Raw genomic sequence first — 15,000 nt, 5'->3', positions numbered from 1 at the left:
AGGGGGGGGGGGGGGCAAAATACACTGATGAATAAACCACACACACACACACACACACACACACACACACACACACACACACACACACACACACACACAGAGTTAACGAGTAGCCGTGTTGGAGCCGTTTCCCTCTGTCATCAGTGCGTCAACACCTTCAGAGCTGCAGTCTGTCATCAAACATGACAGAGCAGAAGAGGGGAACACCGGAAGAAAAGAGATGGAGAGAGAGAGAGAGAGAGAGAAGAGGACAAGGCGGAATATGAAGGAGGGAAAGGAAGGATGCAGAGAAGAAGAGAGGGGGAGAAAAGAAGAAAAGAGTTTTTGTAGAGAGAGAGAGGAAGAGGAGGAAGGAGAAGGAAGGGGTAGGTGAGTTAATCTAGGAAAAAGGAGGCAGAAAAAGGGAGGAAAAAGAAACCCGAGGGAGAAGAGATGGAAGAGGAGGAGGTAAAGAAGAGATGTGCAGAAGAAGAAGAGAAGGGTGACGGCAGTGGTGGAAAGTAACTAAGTACATTTACTCAAGTACTGTACTTAAGTACAATTTTGAGGTACTTGTACTTTACTTGAGTATTTCCATTTTATGCTACTTTGTACTTGTACTCCACTACATTTCAGAGGGAAATATTGTACTTTTTACTCCATTACATTTATCTCACAGCTATAGGTACTAGTTACTTTTCAGATCAATATTTTATATTTAAAACATTTGATCATCTTTATAAAATAACTATAAAATAGCATTGTTATAGATTAGACTACACAAAAGTATAGCTAAATTGTTAAGATTAGCTTCACGTTGACAACTTTAAAATGCTGCTTACATGTACATGTATGTCAATAAATCAGTATTAATATTCCAATAATTTATGAAAAATATAATTCTCTAAATGGGGACAGTTTGCATAATGAGTACGTTTACTTTGATACTCTAAGTACATTTTGCTGCCAATACTTATGTACTTTTACTTAAGTAAGATTTTGAATGCAGGACTTTTACTTGTAGAAGTCCTGCATTCCAGTCCTTCTATCCTGTTTTCTCTCTTTCCCTCTCTGTAAAAACTTTTCTCCTCCCTCTTTTCTTCCCCATCACGTCTACGTATCTCTCCTCCTTGTCTCTTTCTCTTTTAAAACCTCTCTTCTTCTATCGCTTTTGCACGTCTCTCTCTCTCATCTCTCTTGTCCCACTTCCTCTCTTTGAAAAACCTCACGAAACTTTCCCTCTTCTCGTTTCTCTCTCCCTTTCGGTTCTACACTTCCCTCCCCCCCAACCCACTTCTATCCCACGTTTTTTCTCCGTCTCTTTCACCCTCTCTTGCAAAACATCTTCACTCTCCCTCTTTCTTTCCCTTTCGCTTCTCCACACCTCTCCCGCTTCTTCCCGTCTTCGAGAACCTCACTTTTTTCTTTCTCTTCCCATTTCTCTCCCCCTTTCTTTCCCTTTCGCACATCCCTCCCTCCCTCCTTTTACCTCCTCCTGACCCCGACTCGTCTTTCTCTCTTCCCCTCTCTCTCTCTCTCTCTCCAAAAACCTCGCAAAGATCTATTTCTTTTCCCATTCCTCTACTTCTTCTTTCCTTCCCTCTTCCCTCTGCCTCACAAAAGCATTTTTCTCTTCCTGTTTTCCTCCCTCTTTTCTTCCTCATCACTGCTCTCTCCTTTACCTCCTCCCTCTTTCCAACTTGTCTCTCTCTCTCTTTGAAAACCCCCAAAGATCTCTCTATTTCCTTCTCATCGCATTTCTCATTCGTCTTTCTTGCCCCCACTTCTTCTTCTCCTCAAAAACCCGTCTCTCTTCCCATTTCTCTCCCTCTTTCTTTCCCTTTCGCACATCCCTCCCTCCCTCCCTCCTTCCTTTTACCTCCTCCTGACCCCCGACTCGTCTTTCTCTCTTCCCCCCTCTCTCTCATCAAAAACCTTGCAAAGATTTCTTTCTCTTCCCATTTCTCTCTCTCTTTCCTTCCCCATCGCTTGTACTCATCTGTTTGTTTTTTTACCTCTTCCTATCCCAACTCGACTCCCTCTCTTCTTCTTCTTTCCAAAAACCTCCCAAAGATCTGTTTCTTTTCCCATTTCTCTACTTCTTTCCTTCCCTGTCGCTTCTACATATCTTTCCTTACACCTCCTATTCTCCTTTCCCATTCTTCTTTTCTTGAACTTGTCTTTCTTGCTCCCACTTCTTCTTCTTCTTCTCTTCAAAAACCCGTCTCTCTTCTTGTTTCTCTCCCTCGTTCTTTCCCTTTCGCTTCTACACTTCCCTCCCTTTACCTCCTCCTTCTATCTTCTTCTCTCCGTCTCTTTCCCTCTTTATGAAAACCTTGCAGAAACTTTTCACTGCCTCTTCTCCTCCCTCCTCACTTCTACGTATCTCTCCTTCTTGTCTCTTTCTTTTAAAACCTCTTCTCTATCGCTTCTGCGTTTCGCATCTTTCTTGCCCCCACTTCTTCTTCTTCTCTTCAAAAACCCGTCTCTCTCTTCTCATTTCTCTCCCTCGTTCTTTCCCTTTCACTTCTATACTTCCCTCCCTTTACCTCCTTCTATCCCGTTTTCTCCATCTCTTTCCCTCTCTGCAAAAACTTCTCTCCTCCCTCTTTTCTTCCCCATCGCGTCTACGTATCTCTCCTTCTTGTCTCTCTCTCTTTTAAAACCTCTCCTCTTATATCGCTTTTGCGCGTCTCTCTCGTTCATCTCTCTTGTCCCACTTCCTCTCTTCGAAAAACCTCATGAAACTTTCCCTCTTCTCGTTTCTCTCTCTTTCTCGCTTCTACACTTCCCTCCCCCCAACCCACTTCTATCCCACGTTTTCTCTTCCGTCTCTTTCACCGTCTCTTGCAAAAAAATCTTCACTCCCTTTCTTTCCTTTTCACTTCTCCACACCTTTCCTTGTCCCTCTTTCTTCTTCTCCTTTATCTCCTCCTCCTATCTCTTCTCCCTCTCTTCCTCCTCGCTCCAAAAACCTCCCAAAAGTCTCTTCCTCTTCCGATTTTTCTTTCCTTCTCCTTCACCTCTTCCTATCCGACTTCGAAAACCTCCAGAAGTTCTCTTCCGGTTCCCCCCCTCCCTCTTTTCTTCCCCCTCTTTTACATCCTTTCCTTCATCTTCTCCCCTGCCCCACTTCTTCTTCCTCTCGTCGCAGCAAACCCCTCGCAGTTTTCTTTCTCTCTCTCTGTGCTTTTTGTCATCTTTCTTTCCCTCTCATCTCTACGCATCCCTCCTTTATCTGAACTCACCTCCCCTGCAAAGCTTTCTTCCTCACTTCTGAGAGTTCGCACCTCGTTACACGCTCTTCTTCTCTCCCCGTTTGTCACTCCTTTCTTTCTTTCTATCGTCTTCAGCAGCTTTTCTGTTAAGCTCGGTGCAGTTGGACGTCCATGTGTCCCATATAACTGTCCTGCTTTCTCATCCAAGGCTCTCTATCTAGGCCAGGGTCGATGCTAAGGCTTCCCTCACTGCACCAAAAACTCTGCAAACATCAGCTTAGAGAAACACCAATCAGGGTTTTTGGGGTCGACTCTGATTTACTGATTCAGTAACCGTGTGATCAGCTGATCACCGGTCCGATCGCTTACTGATACGATGCGTTTTAGACGGACTCTCTAACGATGACACATCATGTAAATGAATGTGAATTTGGAGTAATGTTATAGCTTTAGTTTTTAAGTTATAATTATTGGTTTTTACTTTTATCCCTGGTGTTTATTTTATTGACTTTTCTTTTAACATTTTATCGTTGTAATTTTGCTATGTGAAGCACTTTGGGTTGCATGCTTGTATGAAAGGTGCTATATAAATAAAGTAGAGTTGAGTTGAGTTAAAAAAGCAGAGCAAGAACAAACAGTAAAACTTCAACCCAGCACCGGTTTTCAGAAAGAAGAAATAACATAAACATTTTTCCATTGAATGACAAATGATGGTAACGCTTTACAATAAGGGTTCATTAATTAAGGGTTAGTTAATGCTTAATAAGCATTAACTAACCCTTACGTAACAGTGAATTTACTAATGGTGTTCATGTTAACTAAGGTATTAATTTATACATTATTTAATAGTTTATAAAGATGACTATTAAATAATGTATAAATGAATACCTTAGTTAACATGAACACCATTAGTAAATGATTACCAGACACATTAGTTAACTGTTAATTAGTGTATTGGTTCATTATTAGTCATTATTAGCACCTTATCCTGCACCTATTGTATTCTACAAGTATAGACCGTTAACTCTGGGTTTTCCCTCAGCAGCTTCCTCATTAGAGCTTAGTGCAAAGCAGACTAAGACTCCAGTTCATGTACAACAACTTCCTTACTGAGTGCTATCAGCTCTAATGAGGAGGCTGCTGAGGGAAAACCCAGGCTGTGGCAGGAATGGATCAGTCTCTGTGTTTTATGGCACTAATACGTACGTCAGACATTTTTTGTAAGTGTCCGAATCGCAAAATGATATTGCGGAATGATTTTGAGGGCGCTACATATTTCCCACAATGCACTGTATTATCTAGTGAACAAGCCTGGTCACTAAAACGGTGAAAGTACCAAAATGCATTGCGAGTCTGTCATCACCTGGCCGTTACCAAGCAACCAAGCTGTCACCCTTCTGTGGTTTTATAATGATGCATCCTCTTCTTCACCAAACCTCGTTTACTAATACAAGTAAATAAACTTTTTTTGGTACCAAAAAGACGTCAAGCTGTTCTAAAGATGTTTTCTTTTAACTGCCAATTCATAACTAATTATAAATGCACGTTTTGTTATGCTAATTTGAGCTGGTTAACGCTAACATTAACATTGCGGTCTGTTGTTCAGGAAGGTATTTCTCTCTAGCTGCAGGTTATACGGTACAGAGCTTATTGTCAGGTGTTTTTTGTTAATATCAGCTAGTGAGAATCCAAAACCTGAAGGAAACCTCACAGCTGGATCAGTGAAGTGCTGACTGTGTGAAAATAAACAGAAAGAAGAAGCCGAACACAACTCTGATGCAAAGAATATTTATTCACCGACATAAGGTCTGAAAACGCCTAGATGGGAACGTCTGTGAATATTTTTTTCTGTTTAATGTCAGCTAGTGACTCATATGTGACTTTGAAGGAATATTGGTAACTTGTCAAATGTGAGCTGAAACATTTGTTTATGTGACTGGTGAAAGCAGACGCAGGTTGATGATGAACGATGATGAATTAAGTGTCTGAATTCACTCATTAATCATGTGTGATTTACCGCTAATTAGTGCACTATATAGCAGAGCTATATAGGGAAATACACATGAGGGAATAGTGATCCGTTCCGGCCACAGCCCCAGAGTTAATGGTCTATACTTGTAGAATACGAAGGTGCTAATAAGTCATCAATAAGTACTAATATGCATGTTAATAAGCAACTTCTTAATAGTTAATGTTTCCCCTAATCTAAAGTGTTACCAGTGTTTCCACTGAGGCATCGGCTCTGCCTTCTGTCCAATATATTCAACTGTTTCTAATCACACAGGCTCTGAAATCAATAAAGCAACAGCAGCCGTTAATGTTTATTACTTAAACATAAAATATCGAATGAACACAATAAAAAAAAACTCTCAAAACACTTTGTTCAGAGAGAAGGGAAATGAAATAACTAAATCTCTATCTGCACTTCTTCCAATTCTGAAATCAACAACTGCACTGAATTACTGTCTAATTGCACATGAGCATAAAAAACATCCATAATCTCTCCCATACTGCCCACTGTCTTTTTAGGTTTTATTGTTTTTACTGCTTTTATTGTTTATTTTATATTCTATTTTGTGCTTACATTCTATTTCCTGTTTTCCCCCTGTTGTACTTTCTATCCATTTTGTTTCGGCAATGAGCCGATTTCCCCACAGGGATCAATAAAGTTTCCACATATCCTTTCAAATTATGATTTTTAATTTCCCTTCTCAGGCTATATATACACCTGATTAAATATTCAAAGAAGCCCAGAGGCTGCAAATACATTATTTCACATGGAAAATAGTATTCTCCACTTTCCAGAGTTTTATTCTGTGTCTTTCTGTCCATTCAAAGCTGTGTGTGTGGTGTCATGAACCAAAAACACTCTCAATCCATTTCTCCACGTTCATTTTCCAGCATCTCTCTGAGCCTTACCAAGAACAGGCCGTTTCTGTCTCCGTGTCTTTAAGGCTCATTAATATTAACGACCCCTCCGTTCCGATCGGCTAACCGTTTCCAGAGTGAAACGTGAGACGCCGCGGCCCGGTGGCTACAGGTAGGGAAAACTCTCCGGTAATAAACAATGACAACCGCTCAACCGCTTTGAAAAAAACACTTTGTTAGTCTATTATTTCTTACAAAAATGATAATGAGCGAACCTTTGTGACGTCACAAAGTTACGGAAGTCCAAACGGCTCGTTTAGAGGCTCGCTGCACTAATATGGATTGTGTGGATTTAGTTTTGATACTTTCACCATGTTTAGATAGACCATCCAACTCCTTTATCATCACAGAGGCAAGGGGAGTCCTGCTTTACACCAGATGGACCTTTAAGTTTTCTGTGTCCAGACCTCAGGACAGAAAAAAACGCTGAATGCCGCGTTTCCGAATCGGTTCCAACATGAAAATGCGTCACGTTTGACTGAATCCCTCCGGCCGCCACCCTCGGGTGACACCAGGCCCGCTGAGGGAGAGGAGGGAGAGGAGGGAGCCCGCCTCGTGGAAATGACACAGTCCAGAGAGTCAAAGATAGAGCTGAGAGGTGAGATGTGTCACTCTGGCAGTGGTGTGTTGGCGAACGTGAGGAAAGAGGACGGAAATCTCAGAGCTGTGACACACTTCCTGTTTGTTCCCGGTCGCCATCTGCTCTCCCACTGCTCATTTCCTTCTGTGTGTGTGTGTGTGTGTGTGTGTGTGTGTGTGTGTGTGTGTGTGTGTGTGTGTGTGTGTGACAGAGAGAGATCCATATGGCCACTGGATGGTGGTGGCATTACTTTGCATATTCATGTGCATGTACAGTCTACTTATGTGTATCTGGATGTATATATGTTTCTTTGTGTGTGTGTGTGTGTGTGTGTGTGTGTGTGTGTGTGTGTGTGTCTCACCCAGGCGGCTGCCGTTGCGGGGCATGGCCATGAAGGACCCCAGGGTGCCGCCGATGACGCTGTGCGGCCGGCGGAGCGGCGGCTTCTTGAAGGAGCCGGCGTACTGGTGCAGGAAGGAGTGCATGCTGTGGGAGGTGGGGGGCGGCCGTTCCTCACGATCGGCTCTGAAACAACAACAACAACAACAACAACAACACAAACATGTCAGGACACGGCCTTCTGAAGAGGCATCACCAATCTACTACCAACCACAGCTGTGTTCAGATCGGTTCACCCACCCGTTGTCATATTGGCTCTGTTCACACTGACAGAATTCGGCAGAGACAACCAAATTTTTTTTTTTTTGTATCACATATCTTTATTGATTTTGAACATGGTACATCACTTTTCCAAAATGGGTTGGTCGCATCATTCAAGTCTCCCTCGAAACAACTTCCTTCCCCCCCTCCCCATGAACTCTGAGCCATCGGTATAGATAAAAACAATGATGATAGTTTACAAAATGATAATAATAATAATGAATAATGAACATAAATTACTTATATACATATACACATATATCCACATGCATAAATGCATACTTATAGCCTGCATATCAATTTGAGAGAAAAAAAAAAAAAAAGTAAAAGTAAAAAGGGTGTACAGTCTCACTTGGTAAATGTCAAATTTATGAAGTTAGGATATCAGGTCTTGATTACAAAAATGTAAGAAATGATCCCATATTTTATGAAAAATATGACTTTTTTGTAAGTAAGCCTTTCGAGACAACCGAATTTATGAATGAGTTATGAATTTATGATTTTTTTTAGCCTGGTTTCTACAGACAGGAGGGAGATTACATCATCGTTTGAGATTGACGGCACACTGGAAGGTCGTTGTGCAGCTACTGGAGAGGCATCCAGCTGGTCAAAACGCTTGATGATCAATAAGAGGAATCATTACTGTGGTGGATTATTGATTTCGGTGAATTGGGCAATTTGGAACCGGGACTAAAGTGGAACCGGTTCTCTCACTGAAGTCTGGACCGGAACATCAGCTAAACGCCTCAACTGGAAAACAGCATGTAATGTGATGTGATGGATGGATGTGTGTGTGTGTGTGTGTGTGTGTGTCATTTTAATTCTGGGGGCTGTCAATCAAAGGTGGCAGCCAATCATTTTCACGTGTCCATCAAACAAGCAGATCATCAGAGAGACTCGGTAACGAAAAAAACAAAACAAAACAAAACCAGAAAAATCAAAGTTACATAACCTAGAGGAGTCCAGGAGGGTGTGTGTGTGTGTGTGTGTGTGTGTGTGTGTGTGTGTGTGTGTTCATTCGATCTCTCTATCTGCCACCTTCTCATTTATGCAGGCTTCACTGCTACCTGAGAGTGTGTGAGAGTGTGTGTGTGTGAGAGAGAGAGTGTGTGAGAGTGTGTGTGTGAGAGAGAGAGAGAGAGAGTGTGTGAGAGTGTGAGTGTGTGTGTGTGTGTGTGTTTGAGTGGCTATCCCTGCTCTTACTCCTGTTACATAAGTAGACAGAGAGCGGCTCACTGACAGTCCATTACAGCTGCGACACACACACACACACACACACACACACACACACACTCTCTCTCTCTCTCTTTTTTTAACCTATATGTCTCTTGCTCTCTCGCCCATCAGCAGCCTGGCTCTGTTAACTTGACTGTTTCATAACTTAAGTGTCACTGAGAGCTGCTGGGATGATAAAAGCAGTGTGTGTGTGTGTGTGTGTGTGTGTGTGTGTGTGTGTGTGAGTGTGTGTGTGTGTGTAACTCCATGTATCCACTGACATTTCAGACACTAAGCAGACGGTCTGATGGAGAACAGCCTGCAGTGTGTGAGCAGGTGGGAGGCTGGTGTCTCTTCAGCAGGACACACGGCTGCTGATGGACACATGCTGTATATGTTGTGGGAATCAAACCCGTGACATTTCTGTGACGGGACGGTCCCACCAGCAGGCCGCCGTGCTTCACTGGACTCTCTAGATATCTGATTATCTGACTCGATCACACTAACATCCATAGAAAATATAAACCAAACACACAGCAGGGCAGCTGAACTTTCAGAAAGATAAAGTTAAGACTTTAAGACTTTTATGATGCTACCTGGAATTGAATTAGTGCTGCAACTAATTTTTTTTTTACTGTCGATTAATCTGTCGATTATTTTCTCGATTTATCGATTAGTTGTTTGGTCTATGAAATGTCAGAAAACGGTGAAAAATGTGGATCAGTGTTTCCCAAAGCCCAAGATGACGTCCTCAAATGTCTTGTTTTGTCCACAACCCAAAGATATTCAGTTTACTGTCATAGAGGAGTAAAGAAACCAGAAAATATTCACATTTAAGAAGCTGGAATCAGAGAATTTTGACTGATTTTTCTTTAAAAATTACTCAAACCGATTAATCGATTATCAAAATAGTTGGCGATTAATTTAATAGTTGACAACTAATCGATTAATCGTTGCAGCTCTAAATTGAATTTAAGACGGATTAAACATACAAATAGCTGGTAAAAACAAGATATAAAGTGTAAATCTGCACCAAGCAGCTGTCAGCAGAGAGCAGCTGAGTCAGCTTGTTGTGGTGTGGCTGTAGATCCATTCAGTAACGTTCTCAGTAAAAGTGAATAGTGTGATAAGGTGGATTTGTTTCCAAATGTAGGTTACTGTGACACAGTAAACTGTCTTGTCTTTAGCCCTAGTCTCTACTCCAAAACATGAAGAGTTGTAGCTTGAGAAGAGTCAGCTCAGTTAACCTGAACAAACTGTTAGCTAGCTAACTAGCCAGCAAACACACTGATGTTAATGTGAACACGCTAACGCTAGCTGCTACTAGCTACGTTAGCTAGTGTGCTAATCAGATGTGTTAACAACAAGACAGTGATGGTTAGCTGACCAGATGCTATGGTTAGCTAGCTAACAAGCTGACATTATCTAAACACTAAATCAGTCAGATTCAGTGGATATCCTGACACACACACACACACACACACACACACACACACACACACACTGACCGTTGTCCTTGGTGCCTCCGTCCTCGATGGTCATCTGCTCAGCCAGTTCAGACAGAGACTCATCGATGGTTTGACTGGAGCGCAGCGTCAAAGACAGACGCCTCTTAATCCGCTTCATCTTCTCCATGGCAGGGCAGCGCAGGCCTGCAGGACACACACACACACACACACACACACACACACACACAGAGAGAGAGAGGTCAGTATTCAGCATTAATGGACCGATACACAAATAAACTCACACACCACATGGAGAGGGTTGTTTTGTTGTTTGTACTGCATAAATGGGTACATTCTGTGTGTGTGTGTGTGTGTTGTGTGTGTGTGTGTATGTGGTGTGTGTGTGTGTGTGTGTCCTAGAGGAAATCTCGGAGCACAGCGGGGGATTCCAGAAGCTCCTGAACAGTCAGAAATATCTCCGCTCATGAATAAACTAACGCTGCTTTTAATCCAATATTCATCCACTCTGCAAACGCCTGAACAGCACATGAATTAAACATGAATTAAGCATGAATAACGCATGAATTAAGCATGAATAACGCATGAATTAAGCATGAATAAATCCTTCAGACATGAACACCGCCGTCTTCAGTTCACGCACAAACACACAAACACACAAACACACACTCAAGAGTTACAACACAGGGAGAAAATGAATGAACTCTTAATTGGAGTCAGGTCAGCCAATAGATGAGCTTAATCTGTCTTGGCTGTGTCTGAAAACACACACACACACACACACACACACACACACACACACACACACACACACACACACACACACAGGTATGGTTCCAGAATAGTGTGTGTGTGTGTGTGTGTGTGTGTGTGTGTGTGTGATGACGCAGCAGTCGTTCAGGTCACAGGAAACACCTTGCTCAATCTCCCTTAGGCCGGTTTCCCTGCTCATTGTGTTGCCGCGGTAACGCCCCGTGTGTGTGTGTGTGTGTGTGTGTGTGTGGTGGCCTGTGTGCAGGGGAGGAAGGGGTGTGTTGGGTCTGTGGAGGAAATGCAGTGAGGAAACCGCAGCAACGCCCCGCCCGCCCCGCCTGACCCACAGCAGAAAACAAACTGACCCCCTGTGATGCAGCTCATCCCTCCATCTACCCTCTCTGCTTCCCTCTGGGACTCGAGTCACATGACTTGGACTCGAGTCCCAGTTTTAATCCCTTGAGACTTGACCTGATGCATGAAGAGAAGTCTTGACTTGACTTGACTTGGGTTCTGGTGACTTGGGACTTGACTCTGACTTGTACTCTGATGACTTGAAAAGGTTTCTAAAGTCTTGACTTGAGATCTTGTGTTTGTGTAAATGACTTAGATTGAAAGTGATGAGATTTGTTCCAGCAGACGACTGAATTTAAATTCTGTTTTCTGAATTTGTATGGAATGATTGAATTTATTGAAGTTGAAACTGATTATAGAAATCAAACTCATGATGCTCTTACCAAGTTTTTATCCTATTAAAACCATATTGCATTGAAAAGTCCTAGATATTTAGTTTTCTTTAAGATATTAAATTGATACTGGACTCTTGATTTGTTCTGACTTGACTTGCTGTTCTACATTTAGACTTGAGACTTGACATTAATGACATGGACTTGACTTGGTCTTGACCTGTTGTTCTACATTTAGACTTGGGACTTGACTTGGGACTCGAGCAAATCAGGTTGCTTTCATAGCCACTCCCCCTCTCTCCCTCTCCTCTCTCTCTCTCTGTTTCAGTCTGTGTCTCTCTCTCTCTCTCTCCTTCAAGGTCATGCATACTCATGAGACACCATCTGCCTGTCTGAACACACACACACACACACACACACACGCGCACACACACATGCACACACACCTTGGTCATTCCTCATTGGTGACATTGCGTGGTGTGTGTGTGTGTGCACTTACATGTACACACACACACACACATGCACACACACCTTGGTCATTCCTCATTGGTGACATTGCGTGGCGTGTGTGTGTGTGCACTTACATGTACACACACACACACACGGTGAAATCAACACCCTGTCATCCTCCTCCAGTCCTTCTGTTTCATTAAGACCAAACCAGACTAACGAGGGTTAACGAGCAGCTTCCGGCGTGTCCCACACACACACACACACACACACACACACACACACACACACACACACATTCATTTAACCATCTTATTCTGTCCTATACTATACACTGAAACACCTCTACATGTATCTCTGCTAAGTTTCTTTTTAGTGCCTGTTAAGCACTTTGCATTTTGTAACTTTTTAAATACAATAAACTAGAATTTATAACTTCCTCCTCTCCTCTCCTCTCTCCTTGTCTCCTCTCCTCTCTCCTCTCCTCTTCTCCTTGTCTCCTCTCCTCTCTCCTTGTCTCCTCTCCTCTCTCCTCTCTCCTCTCCTCTCCTTGTCTCCTCTCCTCTCTCCTCTCCTCTTCTCCTTGTCTCCTCTCCTCTCTCCTTGTCTCCTCTCCTCTCTCCTTGTCTCCTCTCCTCTCTCCTCTCTCCTCTCCTCTCCTTGTCTCCTCCTCTCCTCTCCTCCATGGTGGGACACACAAACACACAAACTGCCCTCCAATTATAGCAGTGGGATAAATATAATGCTTTACGAATAAGTTGATTTATTATTATTTTTTAGATTTGATTTTTCTATGCTTTTTGCAAGTAATATTTTTAGTTCCTTTATAAATTTCTATATACATAAAGTTACTTATTATTATATGATATACACCTTCCAGTTGAACTTCCTCTGAACTCGGTGAAAAACTCAGTGACTTGTGACCTGGAGGTCGGTGGTTCGAACCCGCCCCCCCCCCGGTAAATGTGAAGCAGGAAAAAAATACACACACACACACACACACACATACACACATACACACATACACACACACACACACACACATACACACACACAGAGGTTTGTTTTACACTCTTCTCATATTTCTCTCCCAGATCGTGGTGTGTGTGTGTGTGTGTGTGTGTGTGTGTGTGTGTGCGTGTGTCATCAGATCTGTATGGTGATAAGGCCACCATAGGCCTGCATGACACACCTCCCCTACACAAGTGCTAAAGACACACACACACACACACACACACACACACACACACACACACAGCGATGGAAAAAAAAAGGGAGAGAAAATTGCAGCTAACAAGCCTGAAATTTCAGCTCATAAAACTCGAAACGCAAATAAGAAGTGACTCTCTGCTTTGTATAAACACACACACACACACACACACTCTCTCTCTCTCTCTCTCTCTCTCACACACACACACACACACACACACACACACACTGTACGAGAGATAAGCGCTCTTTGTCTCCGTACAGAGGAGTGTAACAGAGACGGGTATTATCTCTGCAGCACACCAAAACAAAGAGACACTCATGTGACGTGTGTGTGTGTGTGTGTGTGTGTGTGTGTGTGTGTGTGTGTGTGTGTGTGTAGCATCTGGCCTGTGTGAACGATGTGTGCTGGGAATTCATGATGGAAAGCGATCCAGCGACAGAGAGACACAGAGGGAGAACAGAGCGTCTCTCTCTCTCTCTCTCTCTCTTTCATCATCACACACACATCTTGACCCACATTCCCGCTCCCCGAACCCCCAAACCAGTTACACACACACCCCTCCCTCCCCACCCCGCCAGTCACTTCCTCTGCCCTCCTGGGTGTCTCCAAGTGCATTGTGGGTAGTCCAGAGGAGGAGGAAGACACTTCAAAAGGGCAAGCGGGGGAGAGAGAGAGAGAGAGAGAGACGGCAGACGACGAGGCCTAATTACCAGGCTAATAATCACACACACACACACACACACACACACACTTACATACAGCGGTGCAGACACACACACACACACACACACACACGATCACTGGCAGTTGAAAACCACCCACACAGTCGCAGTGTGTTGAGTGAAATCTGACTCAGAGTCAGTTTGGTTTTGTGTCTGAACACAAAATAAACTGAACTCATTATACTTCCAACACTAAGAAACACAGAGAAATAAAGATGTGAACTGGAACCGAAAAATGGTTCTTCAGAGAGACCATTTCTTCCATGTCTGGTTCCACAAAGAACCAGAGATGGAAGGGGGGAAACTATGGAACAGTCTTCCTCCTGATATCAGGTGGTCCGGCTCACTGATCATTCTTAAAAAAAAAAACGTCTTAAGACTTATTTTTAGTCTCTTGCTTCCAGCGGCTCTTGAAGCTGCTATTTTGGCTGCTGTTTTTTGTGCCGTTTGTTTGTTTGTTTGTTTGTCAGCAGGATTACGGAAAAACTACTGGCCCGATTTTCATGAAACTCGGTGTAAAGGTGTAGCATGGGCCAAGGAAGAACCCATTCAATTTTGGAGCGGATCCGGATCCGACTCACGAACAAGTAAGCAAACGAACCTTGGCGGAGGTCTGCGTGCCCTTCTAGTTATTAGTAAAGTGTTCTGAAATATGTGTCTGGTTTTCTGTTTTTGTCGATGTGATATGTGATCTTATGCTTTTACTTTAGTTTTTATTGTGAAGCACTTTGTAACCTTGGTTTTAAAAGGTGCTATATGTAGATACAGTAAAGTAGGGTAAAGTGAAGAACCCAAAGAACCACACACGGTTCTAAGGAGCCTAGGCAAGACGTCTGATACTCCTTAGTTGGAAGAAAGTTATGCCACCATCTCACAGCGCTGGGTGGAGGAGGTAATGTCCCATCTTAAACTTGAACAGCTTAAACACACACTGCCCGAGGCTCCACCCAGAAGTATTATAAGGTCTGGCAGTTTCCAGAAACGGTTCCTGGTCTGAAAGGTTCTCTGTGGAACCAGAAGTATGGCGTCACTCTGAGGCCACATCCACACTAAAACGATCTCCGTCCACACGAGCGTTTCAGAAATAATCTCAGCCCATACTAACACGCCTGAAAACACATATCACATGA

The 15,000-nt window shown here is 43.1% G+C and overlaps 1 protein-coding gene across 1 annotated transcript in view; it reads right to left on the bottom strand.

The window, feature by feature from the left end:
- Positions 1–15,000, bottom strand: part of cdk17 (cyclin dependent kinase 17) — a gene marked incomplete at its 3' end in the record, with an annotated part of 53,885 nt that overhangs the window by 15,072 nt on the left and 23,813 nt on the right. The window contains 3 exon segments of the mRNA XM_071513051.1: positions 7,067–7,210; positions 7,213–7,230; positions 10,089–10,232. Of these exon segments, the coding sequence (XP_071369152.1) occupies positions 7,067–7,210; positions 7,213–7,230; positions 10,089–10,215 (289 nt within the window).

The sequence above is a fragment of the Centroberyx affinis genome, unplaced genomic scaffold (assembly GCF_046629955.1).
Source record: "Centroberyx affinis isolate AG114_WGS23_722 - 3 ecotype Tasmania unplaced genomic scaffold, CSIRO-AGI_Caff_v1 ptg006730l_1, whole genome shotgun sequence".
In the NCBI taxonomy this organism is placed as follows: domain Eukaryota; kingdom Metazoa; phylum Chordata; class Actinopteri; order Beryciformes; family Berycidae; genus Centroberyx; species Centroberyx affinis.
Note: the sequence above shows the minus strand (reverse complement) of the source record. Positions and strands in the feature narration are given on the sequence as shown.